At 47.9% G+C, this 18627-nt stretch overlaps 2 protein-coding genes and 2 long non-coding RNA genes across 4 annotated transcripts; 1 reads left to right on the forward strand and 3 right to left on the reverse strand.

Annotated features, from left to right (window-relative positions):
- Window positions 1-238: 238 nt before the first annotated feature.
- LOC122376693 lies at window positions 239-1102 on the reverse strand. Its single transcript, XR_006255684.1, has 3 exons — window positions 1014-1102; window positions 544-682; window positions 239-295 (listed from the first exon to the last, which is right to left on the reverse strand). It is a non-coding gene; the product is annotated as an uncharacterized LOC122376693 (long non-coding RNA).
- Window positions 1103-4122: 3020 nt separating this feature from the next.
- LOC122376695 (WD repeat-containing protein tag-125-like) lies at window positions 4123-10192 on the forward strand. Its single transcript, XM_043356609.1, has 12 exons — window positions 4123-4211; window positions 4339-4421; window positions 4691-4763; window positions 5012-5093; window positions 5352-5465; window positions 5617-5704; window positions 6206-6312; window positions 6687-6827; window positions 7388-7468; window positions 7805-7942; window positions 9403-9492; window positions 10058-10192. The coding sequence occupies exons 2-12, from the start codon at window positions 4343-4345 to the stop codon at window positions 10190-10192; spliced, it is 1128 nt and encodes a 375-aa protein (XP_043212544.1). The 5' UTR covers window positions 4123-4211; window positions 4339-4342.
- Window positions 10193-11106: 914 nt separating this feature from the next.
- Window positions 11107-13587, reverse strand: LOC122376696. The gene is made up of 3 exons (XR_006255686.1): window positions 13462-13587; window positions 12563-12739; window positions 11107-11699 (listed from the first exon to the last, which is right to left on the reverse strand). It is a non-coding gene; the product is annotated as an uncharacterized LOC122376696 (long non-coding RNA).
- Window positions 13588-13944: 357 nt separating this feature from the next.
- Window positions 13945-17253, reverse strand: LOC122376699 (transmembrane channel-like protein 6). Its single transcript, XM_043356613.1, has 8 exons — window positions 17248-17253; window positions 15947-16056; window positions 15660-15816; window positions 15189-15319; window positions 14697-14774; window positions 14363-14450; window positions 14149-14173; window positions 13945-13991 (listed from the first exon to the last, which is right to left on the reverse strand). Exons 1-8 carry the CDS (start codon window positions 17251-17253, stop codon window positions 13945-13947), a joined length of 642 nt encoding a protein of 213 aa, XP_043212548.1.
- Between the last annotated feature and the right edge of the window lie 1374 nt (window positions 17254-18627).

Below are 18627 nucleotides of genomic sequence, written 5' to 3' on the forward strand. Positions count from 1 at the left end.
ATACTGTCGTTTGGTATCATTTTCAGTCACCTGCATGCAATATTGCATGTTTTATGAGAGTTTAAAATGTTTCCATCCTTTTTGGTCCACCCTGTATCATACGATGATATTCTCCCGACTTGCAAGCGAGCCTTTGAACTATATTATTGTGTATATTATCGCACCTATGGCCAGCGTCTGGAGCCCCTGTCGTCGCGAGTAGTAATCGACATACAGCACGTCCGGCCGCCGCGTGTCCTCGGTGCAGGCAAACGACGGCATCACGATCCCCGGGAAGGCCGTGGTCATCAGGTAGCTGAAACGGTGGACGTGTTGAATGTGAGGAATGAGGCACGCCTCGACAAAACCGGGATCATTTCGCCCGATCGTTTTCTAAAGGCGTTCGGAATACTTTAATGGATATAGCATATCAAACATGTGTATGAAAAACGCATATGTAGTCTTGTGACAGGCGAGAAGAACGTGTTAATCCATCGTGTAAAACGAGCTTATATTGTGAGCGTGTCACCCCATATGTATTATGTAATTAGATGCGGGTCTCACCAGTGAAGATAGTCGAGGTTGTCCAGAAATGCGTGGAAGGTTCTTCCTAGAGTGTGCAGCATCTCGCCGTAGCCTTTCTCGATAGTGAAATCGACAAAATGCATACCGACCCCCTCCAGAAAGTATTCGAGGCTGATCTCTGTGGCAGTAGCAGCCGGAATGTTAAGAAGGAAATGAAACTCATTTTTGATCACTCAATTCATCACTGAAATTTTAGCAGGTAAAGCTCCGGCCTCCGATAGAATGGGCTAGATTAGGTCGCATGCATATGGACTTGGAGCATGTACTCGTCGTCCCCTTTCAAATCCCCGCCCTCATATCATCTGTGTGCGCTGGGATATCGGAGCAATAGAACTAAAATAATTATCGATAATATAAGCCAACTAAAAGTGGCTAAATATTCATCACGGTCTAAAAAAAAGTAATTGAGAATCCTGTATTCCCAACAAGCCGTTGTCGGCTTCCCTTACCCAAATGTTTGACGACGATGCCTATGAAGTCCAGGGTGGCCTGGTCGGGGTAGCACTGGAAGTTGAGGAACGTCTGCTCGTCGTCCGCTCCCGATATGCCCTGGCGATCAGACCGGATGATTCGAAAAATAAACATTTTTTTTTAAATAGAGATTCATGGGGAAGAATTGTAGCAATATAAACATGTCTATTCATTATCTGTGTTGCAACATAGACAACAGTCACATGTTTACCAAATAAATTGTACGCTCCTAAAAAATTCATGTGCAAATATTATACTTACAATATTTCCATCCATTTGTCCTTCCCATAGTTGTTCATCACCCATCTTTGACACAGCTATGGATGAGTCCGTACTGAAACGGCATAAGCAGGTTGTTTGATTCGCAATCCGGCGATTATCGCCGTTCATTAACCACGCAAAGATATGCATGTAGAGAACAAACACTAATATAACGAACTTCCATTTGACAAAGACTACAACAAACTGCCATTTGGAAACCGGTCCTGCTCCTAACAGCCGACATTTACTAAGACATATTATCAGTAACAGGGCTGACGCACGACATATCTGGAAATTATAAAGCGATTACTACATTTATTCATTGTGCAATGAACAATTTTTCGAACGTTTTAAACCACCGTTTATTCTTAAATGCAGTTTCTTGAGCCAATAAAACTGTCAACGCACGGTTTATTTTCCGTTTTAAAGAACAATACTTACCATTTTGTTTGAATGCAGCGCTGTGCAGTTAGATGACTAAATCAGAGAACCAATTCTTTGTCATCCACTCAGTACAATGAGTGACGAAGCTCAACACCATGACCTATAAGAGGATAGACGAGTTAATAAAAAAACTGACGAAAAGTGGAAGAACATTTAAGAACGAACGGTCGTGGGTTCCTCTATCTCCGTCTTTCTCTCTCTCTCTCTCTCTCTCTCTCTCTCTCTCTCTCTCTCTCTCTCTCTCTCTCTCTCTCTCTCTCTCTCTCTCTCTCTCTCTCTCTCTCTCTCTCTCTCTCCTCTCTCTCTCTCTCTCTCTCGCTCTTTCTTTCACTCTCTCTATCACTTCTGTCTCTTCCACTCATTCTCGTTGTTTTCCTTTCTGCCTCCCCCCGACGGCCCTTTGTCTATTTCGCTCTCTTAGTTTAACAAGCGCATACATTACCGCCTACACCCATACGCATAAACATAAATAAATTGTGGTCACGAACATATACGACATCACAAAACGCAAACTTACTTGTCATGCCAGCCTCATCTTCCGATGCTCTCGTTTGTCTATCAAATGTCGCCTTTCCCATGGACAGGGCAGAAGAGATCCACCTGTTTCCGCGGCCAGGAACACACTGATCCAAGATCCCGTGACCCTCACCGATCATGACTTCCTCTAATTGATCGGTTGTCTGAGAACGACCATAATTTCTCCATCAGACCGGGAGGGTAATATCACACGCGTCATCCTAGGGGCAGACGGCCTTGGGCAGACGCATGTCATCTGAGGGTGTCATCACCCACTGATGGTGACATGATCGACTTTGGGGGCCGGCGGTTACCGATTGGTCTTTGACAGCTGCAGACGTTTGTACCCGCCTTTGTCAATTCGGCGGTAGTCTTGCTGTGCATTTTATCGGTCCCAGAAAGTCCACTTTTTGTATGAATTAGTATGCCTTCATCGGTGCTGATACAGATGGTCTTTTTTCGTCCTCGTCAACTAAGCATGATGCATTTCATGTATCTAATTCTCGTCTCTTCGTTACGCTCTTCGTTATGTCCTTCGTTATGCTAGGCGAAGCTCCTCTTTCTTCTTTCATTCGTCAAACAACGATGTGTCAAATGTCGAAATGACCCATCAATCTGGAGATCTTCACCGTTTGTCTTTGTTTCTACGTGGATGATAATGAGGATTCAATTCAACCAAGAAGTGCCATTTCAAGAACGTCACGATGTGTCCGCAGCTCCGTTTGCCGGCCACGCTGGATATGCGCCGCAAATATCGTAAATATGACGCAGTTTTGGTCAAAGCTAGGGTAAAATGGAACACGTTTTATATTGTTTTGAGCGTTCACTGCAATTACTTTTGTAAATGGTGGTCGTCACATTATCGAGATCATCACTTGGTTAGCTATTCATGTGAAAGACATCAACGTGCGTGTATCAAAAGTGCTGCTTAAAAATTCACATCTTAACCCGCGAGTTGCTGGGGGGGGGCGTTAAACGCCCCCACTTTTTTCGCCGGGCCATAGCATAAAAACGGCGCGCCGCAGGCGCGCCAAATTTTGGGTACCTGTAGGAAATTGATTGAAGTTTATTGTGACAAAGTTTCAAAAAAATCAGTCGGAAAATTTTTGAGATATCGAGGTTTTAGTGACGTCATGATTTCTGAGTTTTCGACCAAAAACGGCATATGTTCAAAAATCATATAAAATCACAGAATAGACATATAGACATGCCGTAAATGCCATTAGACTGCCAATACCATGAAGAATCAAATGGCTATCTTCGATTATTGATTATCGTTCCGCATTTTCCAAAATCTTGAACTGAATCTTGGCAATTTCTCGTGACTACTTCACGACCATGATACATGAATATCTTAAATTGAACTTTTTTAGCCAAACACGTACACATATGATAAAATGAATGTCACCATCGTGTTCTACGCCCCAAATTACCCATAAAACATGTGTCACAGGCTGCGAATATCAGTTTTTATTTTCGGGGATATGCACCCGCCCGGTTGACCTGACCTTGACCCTGACCTATGCTTGACTGACCCCTGCATGGAGCTGACACTCTTGTAGGCCTTATATGATGGATTGTGCACCGTTTTGACAGAGTTTATGACGAGAGGCGCCCATTGCGAAGTCCTGAAGTCCATGCTACTGAAAGCCCGATTTCAGGTGTTTGACCTGACCTTGACCTGACCTGTGACCTCAAAATTCAACTTAAAAGTACTCATCTGAAGCGTCTCGTCGCGTTCTTTCGTTTGCCGCCTCGTGCGTTTCGCTGCGCCTATTGGTTCTCGAGTTATCGGCTGGGGGCGTTTAACGCCCCCCCCCAGCAAACGGTGGGTGGCGAAATACCCCAGCAACTGCCGGGTTAAGTACCTACATAGTGCTTCTCAAAGACGTTTGAAAGCTCCAAATGAATTGTTGAGAGGACAATAACTGTTCTGATCTACACCAACATACCGGGTGAGTGACAAATCAGATGTGCCCGTGTCATAAGGCCTAAATCTTGTCCGACAGCCCCGAGGCAGCCATGCCAAATGTGGTGATTAAGTAGACATGTTTGATATAGTTTTCCATTTCCTCATTTCAGGAACATGTCGAAGCACACCTACCTGTCGTCTAGATCCATTGGATTGATCAAACGTGGATCAGTCACCGCCAGAGAATCTGACAGTAAGCCATTGCTTGATACTGTCGAGAACTGGTGCACGTTTACGCGACTCGCTTCACTGTCAAGATGAGGAAAATTAACGTTTCAGAAATATGCACCACTCAAAGCATAAGTCATAACTTGTGTTGCTGCTTCTTTACTCCATCCCTTTCCTTACAGAGCATTGTCTATATTGTCCCTTTCCATAATTGCCCATATTATTAGTCCTCCCTATCACTGTAACTCCTCTTCTTCAGCCCCTCTCCCTTCTCTCCCTTTGTCTTTCCCTCAGCCTCTCAGCTGCAAGAACCAGAGCTAACGCTCACTGGATTCGAGATCTCGCAGAAGGCACTCATGCCGCCAAGGTTAGTAGCTTTCTTTTCTTCATACCGTTCAAACTATAAACACACGTATATGCCGTGAAAAAAAAGCTAAAAGCCAGCCTATGCTTAGTAGATTGTGTCTAGTTCTATCGAAAGCTGGATCACATGTGATCGCACCGGCCTTTCTGAACGTCTGACTGTGCTGTTTGTGTCTTGAGCAGCGGCGCTACTCCAGTCCTCCAAGCTGTCGGTTGACGCTAACCAAATTGTCTGTGCGCCGACTGTTACAGATATGCCAGCGGATGTTATTCGATACGGTTTGCTCCCGGAGGTGGCGCACTAGTCGGGGGGTTCGGTAATGGAGCCGTTCTGGTAAGTCTGCAGCCACTTGATCAGATCAGATGGAAGATAATCGAGCCGACCGTGGCTAGAGCCAGGCTCGAGCGCCTCGGCGCTAGCTGTTTGCTTCTGGCAGATATTTATTGTTATTAGTACCTAACAAGAGTCATGGCCATACGACTTTGCTATAAGCATAAAAGCTTGTAAATCGCTATTATTAGACATGCTGCCTGCCTTATGTTGTTTCTCTTTTTACTGATGAAGCGCGCTTTCCGTCATTTGTCATTTCAGATGTATGAAAAAGACGCTCAGGGCCTTTTCACACAGCAGAGCACGCTGCGTAAGGGCTCCCGCTATGCAGACGATACTATTATGGCCGTCCGCTTCCACCCAAAGCAAAGCAAGGTACGTACGTTGATAGTATTTATTTCATTTGAAACCAGTCGGGTCAATAGCAACGTGAATAACTGTCAGCTTTGACTTGAACCGTTCGGTTGCATCACAGAGTCGTGTGACTAGATCCCGGTACGTGACCTGTGATGCACGGTTGTTACAGATTCTCTACTCATGCGCAATATTTGGGACAATTTTCCGACACAACTTGGCGGGAAAGCCAGACGAGAAATGCGAGAAGTTTGCCGAAGGTAAGGCAAACACAGATTCCTCGATCACAATAATCGAATGCCAGAGGTACAGCCCACCGCTAAAGTAATGTAGGGTTTTACCAATCTCAATGGATGGCTTTGACTGGCGATTGTTTAATGCGGAGTGATCGAAAAGAAGACGTCAATAGATAAAGTTGCAGCTGCATTGAGTAACGATACAGGTTAGCTACATTCAAAGTTTCATTGTGGTCTGACTAATCAATCCTAAGCTTCAGAAGCAGAACATACCCAGGACTGAAACCGCACATTACTTATGCTGTGGACTGTACTTAGGTACATAAGTTAGTCGCTCCACAATGTTCAGTAGTCCACACTAACGGCTTTCCAATTCCTACTTCTTAGCTACATTGCATTTGTACGCATTCGTCGTTTGATATTGCGTTTAGTGCCAGTACTAGTTCTGCCGCCCTGATTACCTCATTTGTTACCGATCAATGTCATCACTGATTATCGTCACCGTGGCTGTAACTGTTGAAACAGAAAACAACAACCGCATCAACGCCATCGACCTGAACATGGCCGGCGAGCTGCTGGCGTCTGGTGGGAAGGACCTCAGTCTGCGCATCTACGACACTCAGACCAAGGAGGTCAGTGTGGTCTCAGGTCGGATGAAAGAACGATTTTGTCGCTTCAGGCTAATGGCACACACTGTCACACTCACAGTACTTACTGAAAGTTGAGACAGATGATTTAAGGAGGTAGTGACACTGGTGACACCATACCATTCGTATAATACGTATTGCGGCACAGCATCAATTCAGGCGTTTATATGTGCAGCCATCTATGGTCAGGAATGTAAAACACACTTTAACCCAGTATTGAGCGATCCGTGTTTTTGTGTGACATCTGACAGCTCTGAGCTACAAAACGAAATTAAAGTTAGTCAGTTGCGGTTGCACAAGACTTCACTCCCTCCATGAGACTGCAGAAAACTGACCGAACTCATTCTGTCCCCGTTCAGTTGATCCAGGAGTACAAAGGCTATCACCCAAGCACGCCGCAAAAGGACAGTGGCGGCCACGCGCTGAGCGTGTTCTGCATCAAGTTCCACCCGGACCAGCGAGATGTGCTGCTCACCGGCGGATGGGACGACACCATCAAAGCAAGTTCTTACCCTGCCACCATTATACTGTCCCACACGTCAATGTTTCATATTTGTCTATCCACTTGGCTCACATAGTGCGCAACTCATAAGCCAAGGCACACATTGTTCCACCATCAAAATGAGTTTTCTTCCCCAGCTGGTGTCTTATCAACCTCAATACTTCGCCCTGCCGGCAGTAAGACAGATGTTTATAGAGGCGGACGTCGAACGCTTGCGATACCGCCTGAATACGCATTGCGGCACAGCATAATTTCAGGCGTTTGTGCGTGCTGCCATCTATCGTAAGAGATGCGAAACACTTGCACTCACTCAAGTCTGGATACGGAAGGCTTGGCAAACGGCCAATCTTCTTCCGGCAGGAAATGTTTTAGGATTGACATTTGGAAACAAAACGTCAGCTTGTATTCAATCCCATTCCGTCATGAAATTCATTGCATTCAATCGACACTCGGCAGTCATCAAAACTTCATGATTTTCAATTTCTCAGACCTCACAGTTAAAACTTCGAGATAAGTGATGGCAGCCGATGGTCACGAGTCATGTTATTTTGCGCACAGATCTGGGACATGCGCACAGACGCCGGTATGATCGGATCTTTGGGAGGACCGCACATCTGTGGAGAGGCCATCGACATCAAGGTCAGTCCGTCAGACGGTAACCGAAATAGGTCTGAGGGGAAAACGACCGCATCAATGTACCTTTATGACAGGCTAAATGATATATTAAATGTAATGTTTTCAATATTATTATGTACGGATGCTAGGCTAGACGAGTCTAACCTTTCAGGATCATCATGATGAACAGGCAATGGACAAGAGGGATGACATATTTGACTTTTCCTGAAAACAAGTTAACATCCCTGATTGGAGGGGATTTGGGTCGAAATGCCATGCTTAGAGCTTGTTGTTCAATTCACCATGATACATAGTTCTGTTGTGCACGGTATAATTATCCTCCTTTCCCGGCCTTATTAGGGTGAGACGGTTGTGACGGGCTCGTGGAAAGCCGACCAGGCCATCCAGCTCTGGGACCTCAGACAGAGGCTGCCCATCAAGTCACTAACCACGTTCCGAAAAACGCACGTGGAGGGAGACAACATCTACGCTGTTCAGGTCAGCTAATCGTCCCATTATATTGCTCTTTTTGGAGAAGGAAATCATGTAAGAACTAAGAACCATTCCCATGTCTCTAGTGACATATTTCTAGCTAGATAAAGCCTTGTTTGTTTCTATAATGAATACGCATTAATGATGCATGCGCATGCAATACGCATAATGAAGCATTACTGAGCAGTCAACTACCACTAAGCAGGTTTTAACCCGCGAGTTGCTGGGGGGGGGCGTTAAACGCCCCCACTTTTTTCGCCGGGCCATAGTATAAAAACGGCGCGCCGCAGGCGCGCCAAATTTTTGGGTACCTGTAGGGAATTGATTGAAGTTTATCGTGACAAAGTTTCAAAAAAATCGGTCGGACAATTTTTGAGATATCGAGGTATTAGTGACGTCATGATTTCTGAGTTTTCGACCAAAAACGGCATATGTTCAAAAAATCATATAAAATCACAGAATAAACATACAGACATGCCGTAAACGCCATTAGACTGCCAATACCATGGTCAATCAAATGGCTATCTTCGATTATTGATTATCGTTCCGCATTTTCCATAATCTTGAACTGAATCTTGGCAATTTTTCGTGACTACTTCACGACCATGATACATGAATTTATTAAATTGAGCTTTTTGAGCCAAACACGTACACATATAATAAAATGAATGTCACCATCGTGTTCTACGCCCCAAATTACCTATAAAACATGTGTCACAGGCTGCGAATATCAGTTTTGATTTTCGGGGATATGTGCCTACCCGGTTGACCTGACCTTGACCCTGACCTATGCTTGACTGACCCCTACATGGAGCTGACACTCTTGTAGGCCTTATAAGATGGATTGTGCACCGTATTGACAGAGTTTATGGCGAGAGGCGCCCATTGCGAAGTCCTGAAGTCCATGCTACTGAAAGCCCGATTTCAGGTGTTTGACTTGACCTTGACCCGACCTGTGACCTCAAAATTCAACTTTAAAGTACTCATCCGAAGCGTCTCGTCGCGCTCTTTCGTTTGCCGCCTCGTGCGTTTCGCTGCGCCTATTGGTTCTCGAGTTATCGGCTGGGGGCGTTTAACGCCCCCCCCCCCAGCAAACGGTGGGTGGCGAAATACCCCAGCAACTGCCGGGTTAACGACAGGCGGAAGTATTGTTCCTAGCGGATCAATATTGAAGAGGAGAGCTCATGCGCACATCGGTTGTCTCATATCTAGTCAGTATTTGGTTGGGCGACTATTCAGACAGACCCCTGTTGTCTGATCAGTGTGGATGGCTCAGTGGTACCTCCGTTGATCAGTGGGATAGCTTAGACGATCAGTGGGAATATCTCAGGCAGACCTCTGATGTTTTCTGAGCTAAGACGGACATCTGTTGATTAGTGCGGACAGCTCAGACGGACCTCTGTTTGCTGATCAGTGGGGATATCTCTGATGTTTTCTGAGCTCACACTGACCTCTGTTTTCGGTAGTTTGCCCGCTCCGACCCGGACGGCCACCACCTACTGACGGCCGGGTCAGGAACCAACAGCTTCCAGTACATCAACCACATGACGGAAAAGGTGACAAACCAGCCGACCGGCGATAAATTATAATTGAATGGCACATTTGATTTCAGCATTGCACAAAAAAAGTCACATTAATGAGTACCTAAACAAAGCATTCAATTATATCGGGCCCACAAAATGGGCTTTCGGACAACCCCAACCGACCTCTAAGCGGCTTGTGGCAAATCAAAACGTACCGTGGGGTCATTATCCCATGAGCGACAGAAAGACGCAACCATTTACCTATGGATTGGCCTGGGACATTCGGCGCCTATCAACACGCCTATCCCGTCGAATTCTTTTCCAGAAACCGCATCCGTACTAGAACTAATGCCTACATTAACGACATGTCCTGATCAGCTTTACGTTGGCGTACATTGCGTAGTTACGCTGATCTTTCTCAAACAAATGCATCGTAGTTTTACCGTGCTACGTCTCAGAATACACCCAGTAAGCCGATCGTGCCCAATAATCCCTCAAATTGGCGTCCGCCGTGAATTCCCCCGACCCCCGCTAACAAGGCGGTCGGCCGTTCTCGGAATTCCGTTCTGTGGATTACATTGATCGGTATCTGTGGCAGGTGATTGGTACGGGAGCGACTCAGAAGCCCTTCTCGACAGTGGACAGCACCGGCCAGGTGCTGGCGGCGGCCGGGGGACGGCTGGATCCGCCTCCTGCACGTGCCCGGCCGACGTCACTGATGGAGGCAGGCTGAGACTAAGGAGATGACAGACCCACGGGAGAGAGAAGAGGAGAGGGAGGACCTTTGGGAGGGAACGAGAGAGACGGTATAGTTAGACCCCGAGGGAGAGCGAAGCTACGGGAGATAATGCCGAGGACTGTCGAGAATGTAGGATGATGAGAGGAATGTGAGAGCCAATGTAAAGAATATTGAGAGCCAATATCGCATTCTACGACTGGTGTGCGAGTTGGAATTCGAATTTTTTTGTTATAATGATGTTCTTCGTTGCAGTGGCTGTACTGTTGTTGAGCTGGTTAGTGTAATTATGTGACATATTCTGTGTTCATCGCAATTTCAAACTATCCACCAAGTCCAACGAATGACGCAAGCTGGATACTGGATACTTTCTACATTCGTAGATATCAATATGACTGCACCACTAGTGACGTACGTGATTACTGAACTCTGTCTCTCTTATCGACCCACGTGTCGGTGGGAGGTCGGAAACTCTGTTATTACACGTGATGCCATCAATAGTTTGTGCTGCGTTTGGCAGGGAATATCCACGGACGGCAATTGCTGACACGTGACACATGTCCCACCGTCCGTCAACAGTTCACGCTGCGCCCGATAGGGACAGCTCACGGACGGTTAAGTGGCTGTCACGTGACACGCTACCGCTCGTCGGAGCCTGTGCTGCGTTTGGCAGAGGCTGTCTAGGGACGGTAATGGTAGCCTGTCCTCGGCTCCGTCCAACCACAGCCCGTCAGTAGGACGGGCTGTATGAGACAGACGTGAGCGGGCCACCAGCCACGCCCTGTAAGGGTCAGTAACAACTGGGGCAGGGCTGGGCCAAATGGGAGGAGAGGGGGGTATTGAATAGCAGTCGCGACATGATATTCAGTCAATGCCTAGGATAATTGGTCGGAAAACTATTTTGAAAGGCGTTGAACATCTATTCTCAAGAAAAGCACAACAGTTACAAACACGAATGAGATCACGAACTTATTATGACATATTGAGCAGACCGAACTACATACATGCTATACACCTGAGCTGCTAGAGATCCATCTGCTGAACCCAGATTGTGCAGTAATCCCGGGCAGAGAACAGGACAGGCCAACAGTAAACTTGGTGAGCGACAAAACAGTCCACACAAGACATCGCAGCGGTGGACGTTTGACCGAGCAGGCTCACGAGTAACGATCTAGTCATAAGACCAGTTTATATCTTGTACTCGCATCACAGAAGTGCCATATTTCCTACCTGCGCTGCAAATGACAAACGCTCAAGCATATGACACTACGAGAAATGATTTTATTATACATTTCATACAGCTTACGATGCATGTGCTTATGAAGCGCTGGGAATCCAACATGTGACACACGCACCGCCGTTAGCAAACAAAGCTCGATTGTCCCGAACATTTCCTCCCATGGCGGCGTTCAAGACAGCTCCGGCGCCGGGTGGGCCGCTCACTTTTGAGGTGGCTTTTCGTCATCCTGGGCGTGTCTCGACCAGTATTTAGCTGCTGAGGTTGCTGTAACAAAAAGGGACGAATCAATCGGAAAGAAGATCGAATTAATCTTTGATACAGGTCAAAAATGATCAAGCACGACAAAATAAAAATCCCAGTGCAAAAAAGGTACCGACCGAAAAATACCTGAAAAGAAAAAATACAAGTTTATGAAGCACATGACGATCATAGTTTGAAATCGATTAATAGCAAGTGAGCTAACTAAGAAAGAAATCATAATGCGGACATAGCGCACACTGTCATGCCATGACGATCAACTGGGATGAGCCAGGGAGGGATTTCATCTCAAACTTTCATGAACCAGAGGCCATCATCGGACGGAAGCACTATGGAATCTTTGAAAGCACAGAGTGTGAGGCGACTCACGAGTCCGTGTCGGTCTCCTCGTCCGAGGACCCCTCCAGCTTGTCCCTGAACCAGTGCCAGAACTGGCCTGCAACAGACAGCAGCGAGTGGGGGTCGCTTCAGGACATGCTCGATCGATTTAGGGACGATTTGGTCGGTTCATCGTTCAGACCGGTCGGGTGAAAAAGAATGGCAAAGGTCTAAGCTAGGGGTGTTGTAGGGAGGTGAGTACAAGAGAACCAGATTTGGATGATGTGATTTTTGGAAAGGAAATGACTACGGGCATTTCCTAATAAATGGACGTTGAAACGTGAAATGTCACTGAAGCTTTAGTGCACTGAGACAGATTATAGGAGTACCCTCCTGGCTCATCCCAGCTGATAAAGGCATCTAGCGCAATGTCCGAGAATAGATGCGTCTCCCGCACTTCACCAAAACAACCAACAGTCTTTATCTTAACTACCATACCTCGCTATAAAAAGAGACACTAATTCCCCGTTCTGGCATCGGTTGGCACTCACCAGCCTGACGTTTCTCGTCCGCCTTTGTGACCTTGCTGGGTCGCCGTATCTGGCTGCTGGGGCCGCCCGTGCCGGCTGTACCCAGCGGGAACGGCGTGCGGCGCACCACGGAGAGGCGCGGCGGCGATTTTCCCGCCTGCTCCACCGCCAACCGCGCCTCGGCCAGCTCAGCGGCCGCTGCCGCGCGGCGGAGGTATCGGTTTATGCTAGCGCGCCGCGCAGGCCGGACCGGCTCATCAATTGTGGGAGGTGGTGGATGGACGGAATTGATGTGAGGAGGCTTGATGGGGTGTGGGAGGAATAGGTTGACGAAAATTTCAGGGGTTAGGGGGTGAGTGGGTGTGAGGGCGGAAGAGAAATGTCATAGGCTCGGGAAATGCGTGTGAGAAGAGGCCGGGGCGTAGTCTTTGAAGTTGTAGGTATATGAGATGTAGGAATTCTTTGAGGAAAGACTGAGTTTGCGAGGGTGGGTGGGGGTGGGGGATATGACGTCCGGCTGTCAGTTATAGCCATTGTGTGAAGGGTGGTAGAGGACCGACATTAGTTATCGACATCGACGTCGATAACAGCTGTACGTGTAACTCGATATCTATCCCATCTGTCTGACAACACTATAAACATTTTAGAGTGCAAAGGCATTGAATAAGTGCTTCATGAAATATATACGTTTAAATGCTGCTGTTATATCTGACAACCGTTTCCTTCATAGCATCCACAACGTCCTAACTTATAATCAACCGCATAGGTACTGAAATCACCACACCACTCTGGTGCCCGTATACATTGACCTATCTACCGCTACTATTCCCTCCCCGCGTCTCTAACCCATACATCCCACGGGCCTGGCCATACCATACACCCATACAAGCCCACTCCTCGCGGTTTCCACCCTCCCATACCTGAGAGTGAGTGCGGGGATGGCGGGGGCGGCGGCGGCGGCGGCGGCTGGGCCTCCGGTTCCGGTTCATCATCTTTAGCCGGCTCGAAGAGCACCTTGATGATGGCGCGCGGGTCGTCCACGGGGTACTTGCTGGTCATCGTCCTCTTCCTCGACGTCTGGCAGGCCGGGACGGTTGATACGACGCATCCCCTGCAGTCCTGCAAGAGGAAGGGGGGCTCTGGGTTAGACCGACTAGAGTGGAGTGAGGAATTAGGGCAATATACGAGCCGCCGCGAATTGTTGATATTCAAGTAGAGGGCCTGACATCAGTAAGATATCCATCGATACCTAGATATCCGGTGGGTAGCTGATATTCTGCTTCAGGTTATATTCAGGATATATTCAGAACTCTGACTCACGCGTGGCGGCCTCGTCGATGAGCTGCAGCAGCATGACCTTATCCTGTCCCTCCAGCACTAGCTGTCCGTCGGCAGCAGGACAATCATCTCCTGACGGCCAGCGCCAGAGAGCGCAGTAGTAGCCACAACACTGGGGGAACGGGAGGGGGAGGGAAGGGATGGGAAAGTCAGGGTACGCCACCACAATAGGGGGACGAGCTGTGTTCTGAGCGACATGAACGTAAAGTCGAGTCGATAAAGGGCTATGCCGGCTGCTGTCAATCTCGCGTGAACAAATAAATACGTACGTTCCATCGTAAATATCCGATTTACCTTGAAAAGGAAATGGTAGATTGGAGGTTGAAAAGGAAAGTGGGACAATAATTGTTTCACTGACCTGAAGATGAGCAGCCACACGGCCACCACGCCCGGTCGGCTAGAGTACATACAGCACCTCTGTCTATTAGCCTGTCTGTTTGTGTTTGTGTCTGTGTCTATATGTGTGTGGAGGGTTGGTCTGACCTGAATGAGCAGCCACACAGCCACCACGCCCGGTCGGCTAGAGTACATAGCCATGGTGTAGGGCGCCGTGTGACCCTCGTCCTTCCATCTGCAAACACCGTGCGAGTCATTACAGTGAACAACCGATCGAGAGGCAGCACAAGCAAACCTGCGCACACATCTTAAAGCAAAACATTTAAATTAGAGATTCCTTCAAATGAACAAATCCTCAGATCGTGAAAACTTCCGTACATAAGTTGAGGAAAAGGGGACTATCTTATCTTTCGACGTTTCTGATTCCGAAAGAAGGCGCGGCACCATAGCTACAACGTTTCACGGAGCCACCGTGACCGACCTTGTGAAAGTATCGTTGACGACTACGGAGGGCAGTGATTTCTGCTGGAACGGACCGCAGGTAGCCGACGGACGCACACTGCGGGGAGAGGAAAAGGTCGGACCGGTTAGCTCTGCAGATGAATCCAACGAAACTGTTCTTCGGTAACAAGCAAAATAGCAGGCCGCAACAAACTCCCACCATCACCAGTATTTGCATTTCTGGATGCACTTTGACTATGACTATGACTATAATTCAGGGTTGCTATAGGCGATAGTTTCGATATATTCGACGGGCAATATATTCGCTCAATGATGCATGCACGGATAAGGAATAGGAGTTATTTGTGGAGTCTAGCGAAGATCATGACACCAGCGAAGTGAGATCACTCAATGACGAGCGGATTTATGCCTCACGACTTCACATTCAACATATCTTACTCCCTGACTCCACATGACTCCCTAACTGACATGACTCCGTATGCGACTCACCACGACTCCCTATACGACTCACTTGGTGACGATGTAGCCGGTGAAGCAGGCGGCCAGAAAGCACACGATGAAGGCCACCATTCTGAACAGGGTCTGTGTCTGGGAGGCCCTCACGGAGCGCGACTGGGGCGTGCAGTGACGGAACATGGACCACTGTGGGAGACGTGACGGACGCCGGTCATATCGCATTGGGAGGAACAAGTGCCAGACTGGTGAAAGATATAGGTTTACTCCCGCTGCGAGGTGTAAATGAGCGAGCTGCGTAACGGGATACTGCGCAGATATAAAAACCGGACTTATCCGTCTGAAAATATGTGTCGAGAGTAATACCAGTTATTCCAGCGGCTATCAGGTTAACTGCTCTATTCTTCACCGTTGTCTTGTATTAATGTTAATGAGGATTCCTTTCCTCACCAATGCTTTCTGAAAAACATCGGATCTACAGACACGGAACTAAATTCACCGATATGCACAGAACTACAAACGTCCTCACCTTTCGAACGTAGAACATGATGGCGAGTTTGGCGGATCCCACGAGCGACAGCAGCGGACTGAAGTAGGCGCCCGTCCACACCAGTGTCTGACTGTAGATCAGGAACATGGTGTTCCGTGGGATGTCAAAGTGCGGCTCCTCCACCCAGAGACCGTGCCTGAGGAGAGCGGGGAGGGTTGTTACAGAGGGAGGCTGCAGGGCTGCGGAGTCGGAGTCGGAGTCGACAGTTGTGACTGGAGTCGGAGTCAGAGTCGATTTCGGAAATCCGAGCCGGAGTCGGTACTCACTCGTGTGCCACTTTTCTGGCGAACTCGAGTCCCAGCTCGAAGACGAACATGAAGAACAGGTCGACGATCATCAGCTGGTACAGCTCCGATCCCACCTCATTCTCCCAACACTGCCGGAATAGATGACAAAGTCAAGACCAACCGGACTCTTTACCTGAAGTCATTTATGAATGCATTTCAACCCTCGCCCGCACATGCCATTTTCCCATCCTAGAACCGCGCACATGGGGGGGGGGTTGGCACCCCCCCCCCCCGCGCCATTTCGTTCCTGTTGGAGATAGAGCTTAGCGGTAAGTGACCAAAAAGATTTTTTGGGAAGAGATGAATCCAATGATACCCAGTTTTGCCTTCTCAGGTCAGTCATTGACCTTCCAGGTCAGGTCAAACTAAAAAATGTTGCTGTTTTGGGTCACCGTTGGATATCAAGTGCGCTGCTTATCATATACCGATGACGATGCCGTTTTCTGGTGCCAAGCCAGCTAGAACCTCTTTGTCACACTATCCGACCAGGTTTTTGCTGCTGAGGTCATTTCAGGTCAAGTTAGGTCAAGGTCAATTATATGTGTTTGTATGTCTGTGTGTGTCTGTGTGTATACTGATGTGTGCACCGATTGTTTATGTGTCCATATTACATGAAATCATGATCTGGGAAGCTTTTACCAAAAAAGCAGTAAAAAAAATCACAAAAAGTAAATTCCGCTTGCCTAAAACGCAATTATCTTAGATGACCTAGGTTGACCTTGACCTTGACCTTGACATCTGTACATCGTCAAACAACATGTTCCATGATAGGTCGGAGGTAAAACTGACAAAAAAGGCCGAAATCAAGGTGTCAAAAGCTCACAAGGCCCATAGCCAACGCAAGATGTTGAGAATTGGCCATTTGGGTCATGACATGACCTTAAAAACAAGGTCATATCTCCGAAACCGAAAACCGCAGAAACTTGAAATTTTCAGTGGACATCAAGAAAGGATAGAGGAGCAGCTATACGAAAAATCAGCCTTCTAGCTCTAAAAATGTTGATTGCAGAGCAGAAAGACTACCTGGGGTGGGGTGGGGTGGCACCCCCCCCCCCCCCCCATGTGCGGGCGAGGGTCAATCATGAGCGATCCATATCATATGGCGTGGCGATTAAGTCGTAGCTTTAACTCGTCTGCATCTTGCCTGCATTTTGTTTTGTAAGCCAAGTATCGAAAATATGTATGCCGATTGCTCAATTATTTTTGGAGCTTCGTCAGCTGGACCCAATCGGACGTTTCGTTTCAGCCCTGGGCCTGTAACCCCCTCAGCCACAACCCACGAGCATTACAGTGAACTGCCTCCCCAATCAGCGAATTCGCTGCAGTACAGGCACCCACCTCGTCCCGGCGCCCGAGTCAGTATCGGTGGAGCGGTTGTTGACCTGCTGCACCCAGTAGATCACGATGGTGCCCAGGATGATGATGGCCATCACCACCATCCTACGGGGAGTGTAGGTCAGATCAGGGTGAGGGTCTGGTCAGGATCAGGTCAGGGTTAGGTAAGGGTCAAGGTCTGAGTCGGGTGAGGTCAGAGTCAAATCAGCGTCAGGTCAGTCACGTTAGGATATTCAGGTCAGTCAGATCATGGATTGATTCAGGGTCGGTCCAGGCTCAGGTTAGCAGGGTTGTGCTCGACTCAAAGAAATTTGCCGACTCGACTCATCATTCAACTTCAGAAAGTCCTGACTCAACTCTGACTCAAACAAGGAGCTGATTTTTCCCTTGACTCGACTCATGACTCAAGCGGCTCAATGAAATATGAGTCGACTCAAACTTGACTCAATTTTTGTTGAGTCAAGTGAGTTGACTCAAAATTGACTCAGATAAAAAATGCTGAGCGGGGCGGGGTGGAAAAAAATCCGGCAGCAGAGCCAGGGCGAAGTTGTTAAGCGGGGGGGGGGGGGAGGGGGAAATGAAAAGCTTGTTTCTAGAAAGTTGAGTCAGCTGACTCATGTTCCTAAATGTTTGACTCAACTCAATGTCGAAAGTTATTTTACTGACTCAACTCTGACTCAACTCAAAGCCTTAATATTTTTGTCCGACTCAACTCTGACTTAACTCAACAGCTCAACACTTTATCCGACTCGACTCAAATCTGACTCATTTGAGTCAGAGTTGAGTCAAATTTATGACTCGACTCATGAGTCAAGCACAACCCTGCAGGTTAGAGTCACGTCACGCTACTTCTTCTCATCTAATTAACTTTATACCACCCATCCCCGTTAGCCGCCCACGGTCCACCAATGCCCACCTGATCAACGTGATGAACATGAGCGCTCGGGGGTGTTTGAAGTTCTCCAGCATGCCGAGGAACTGGAAGAGCATGGGAAGAGCGCCATGGAGGCGCTGATCATGATGGCGGAGCCCAGGAGGGAGATGAAGCTGCCGTCCGGGCCCAGCGTCTGTGGAAGCGGATGGGGATCGCGTCAGGTCAGGACGGGACAGGGCATGTCGAATGGGGTTGGACGGGATAGAGCAGGGTAGAAAAGGTTAGATGGAAAGGCCACGAGGACTAGGGACAGGGCGGTGCAAAAGAGCCAAGGACTGAGCACGAGACAGAGTGGCAGAGAAAAGTCGCGAAGAATGACAACGGAAAATGGAATAGCGAGAGACGGCGCAGAGTAGTACCAGGACAGCGAGGAATAAAAAGCGGGAGCAGG

Source organism: Amphibalanus amphitrite, unplaced genomic scaffold (assembly GCF_019059575.1).
Source record: "Amphibalanus amphitrite isolate SeventyFive unplaced genomic scaffold, NRLGWU_Aamphi_draft 002248F_arrow, whole genome shotgun sequence".
In the NCBI taxonomy this organism is placed as follows: domain Eukaryota; kingdom Metazoa; phylum Arthropoda; class Thecostraca; order Balanomorpha; family Balanidae; genus Amphibalanus; species Amphibalanus amphitrite.

Excerpts from the sequence above, each read along its gene's own strand:
- LOC122376699 (XM_043356613.1), bottom strand. Across the intron at positions 14,451-14,696 it reads GTCAACGATACTTTCACAAG|ATGGAAGGACGAGGGTCACA; the intron begins GTCGGTCACGGT and ends CGGTGTTTGCAG. Across the intron at positions 13,992-14,148 it reads TCGGATATTTACGATGGAAC|TGTTGTGGCTACTACTGCGC; the intron begins GTACGTATTTAT and ends CCGTTCCCCCAG.
- LOC122376695 (XM_043356609.1), top strand. The coding sequence starts at position 4,343 with ATGTCGAAGCACACCTACCTGTCGTCTAGATCCATTGGATTGATCAAA. Across the intron at positions 4,764-5,011 it reads AAGGCACTCATGCCGCCAAG|ATATGCCAGCGGATGTTATT; the intron begins GTTAGTAGCTTT and ends CGACTGTTACAG. Across the intron at positions 9,493-10,057 it reads TCAACCACATGACGGAAAAG|GTGATTGGTACGGGAGCGAC; the intron begins GTGACAAACCAG and ends TATCTGTGGCAG.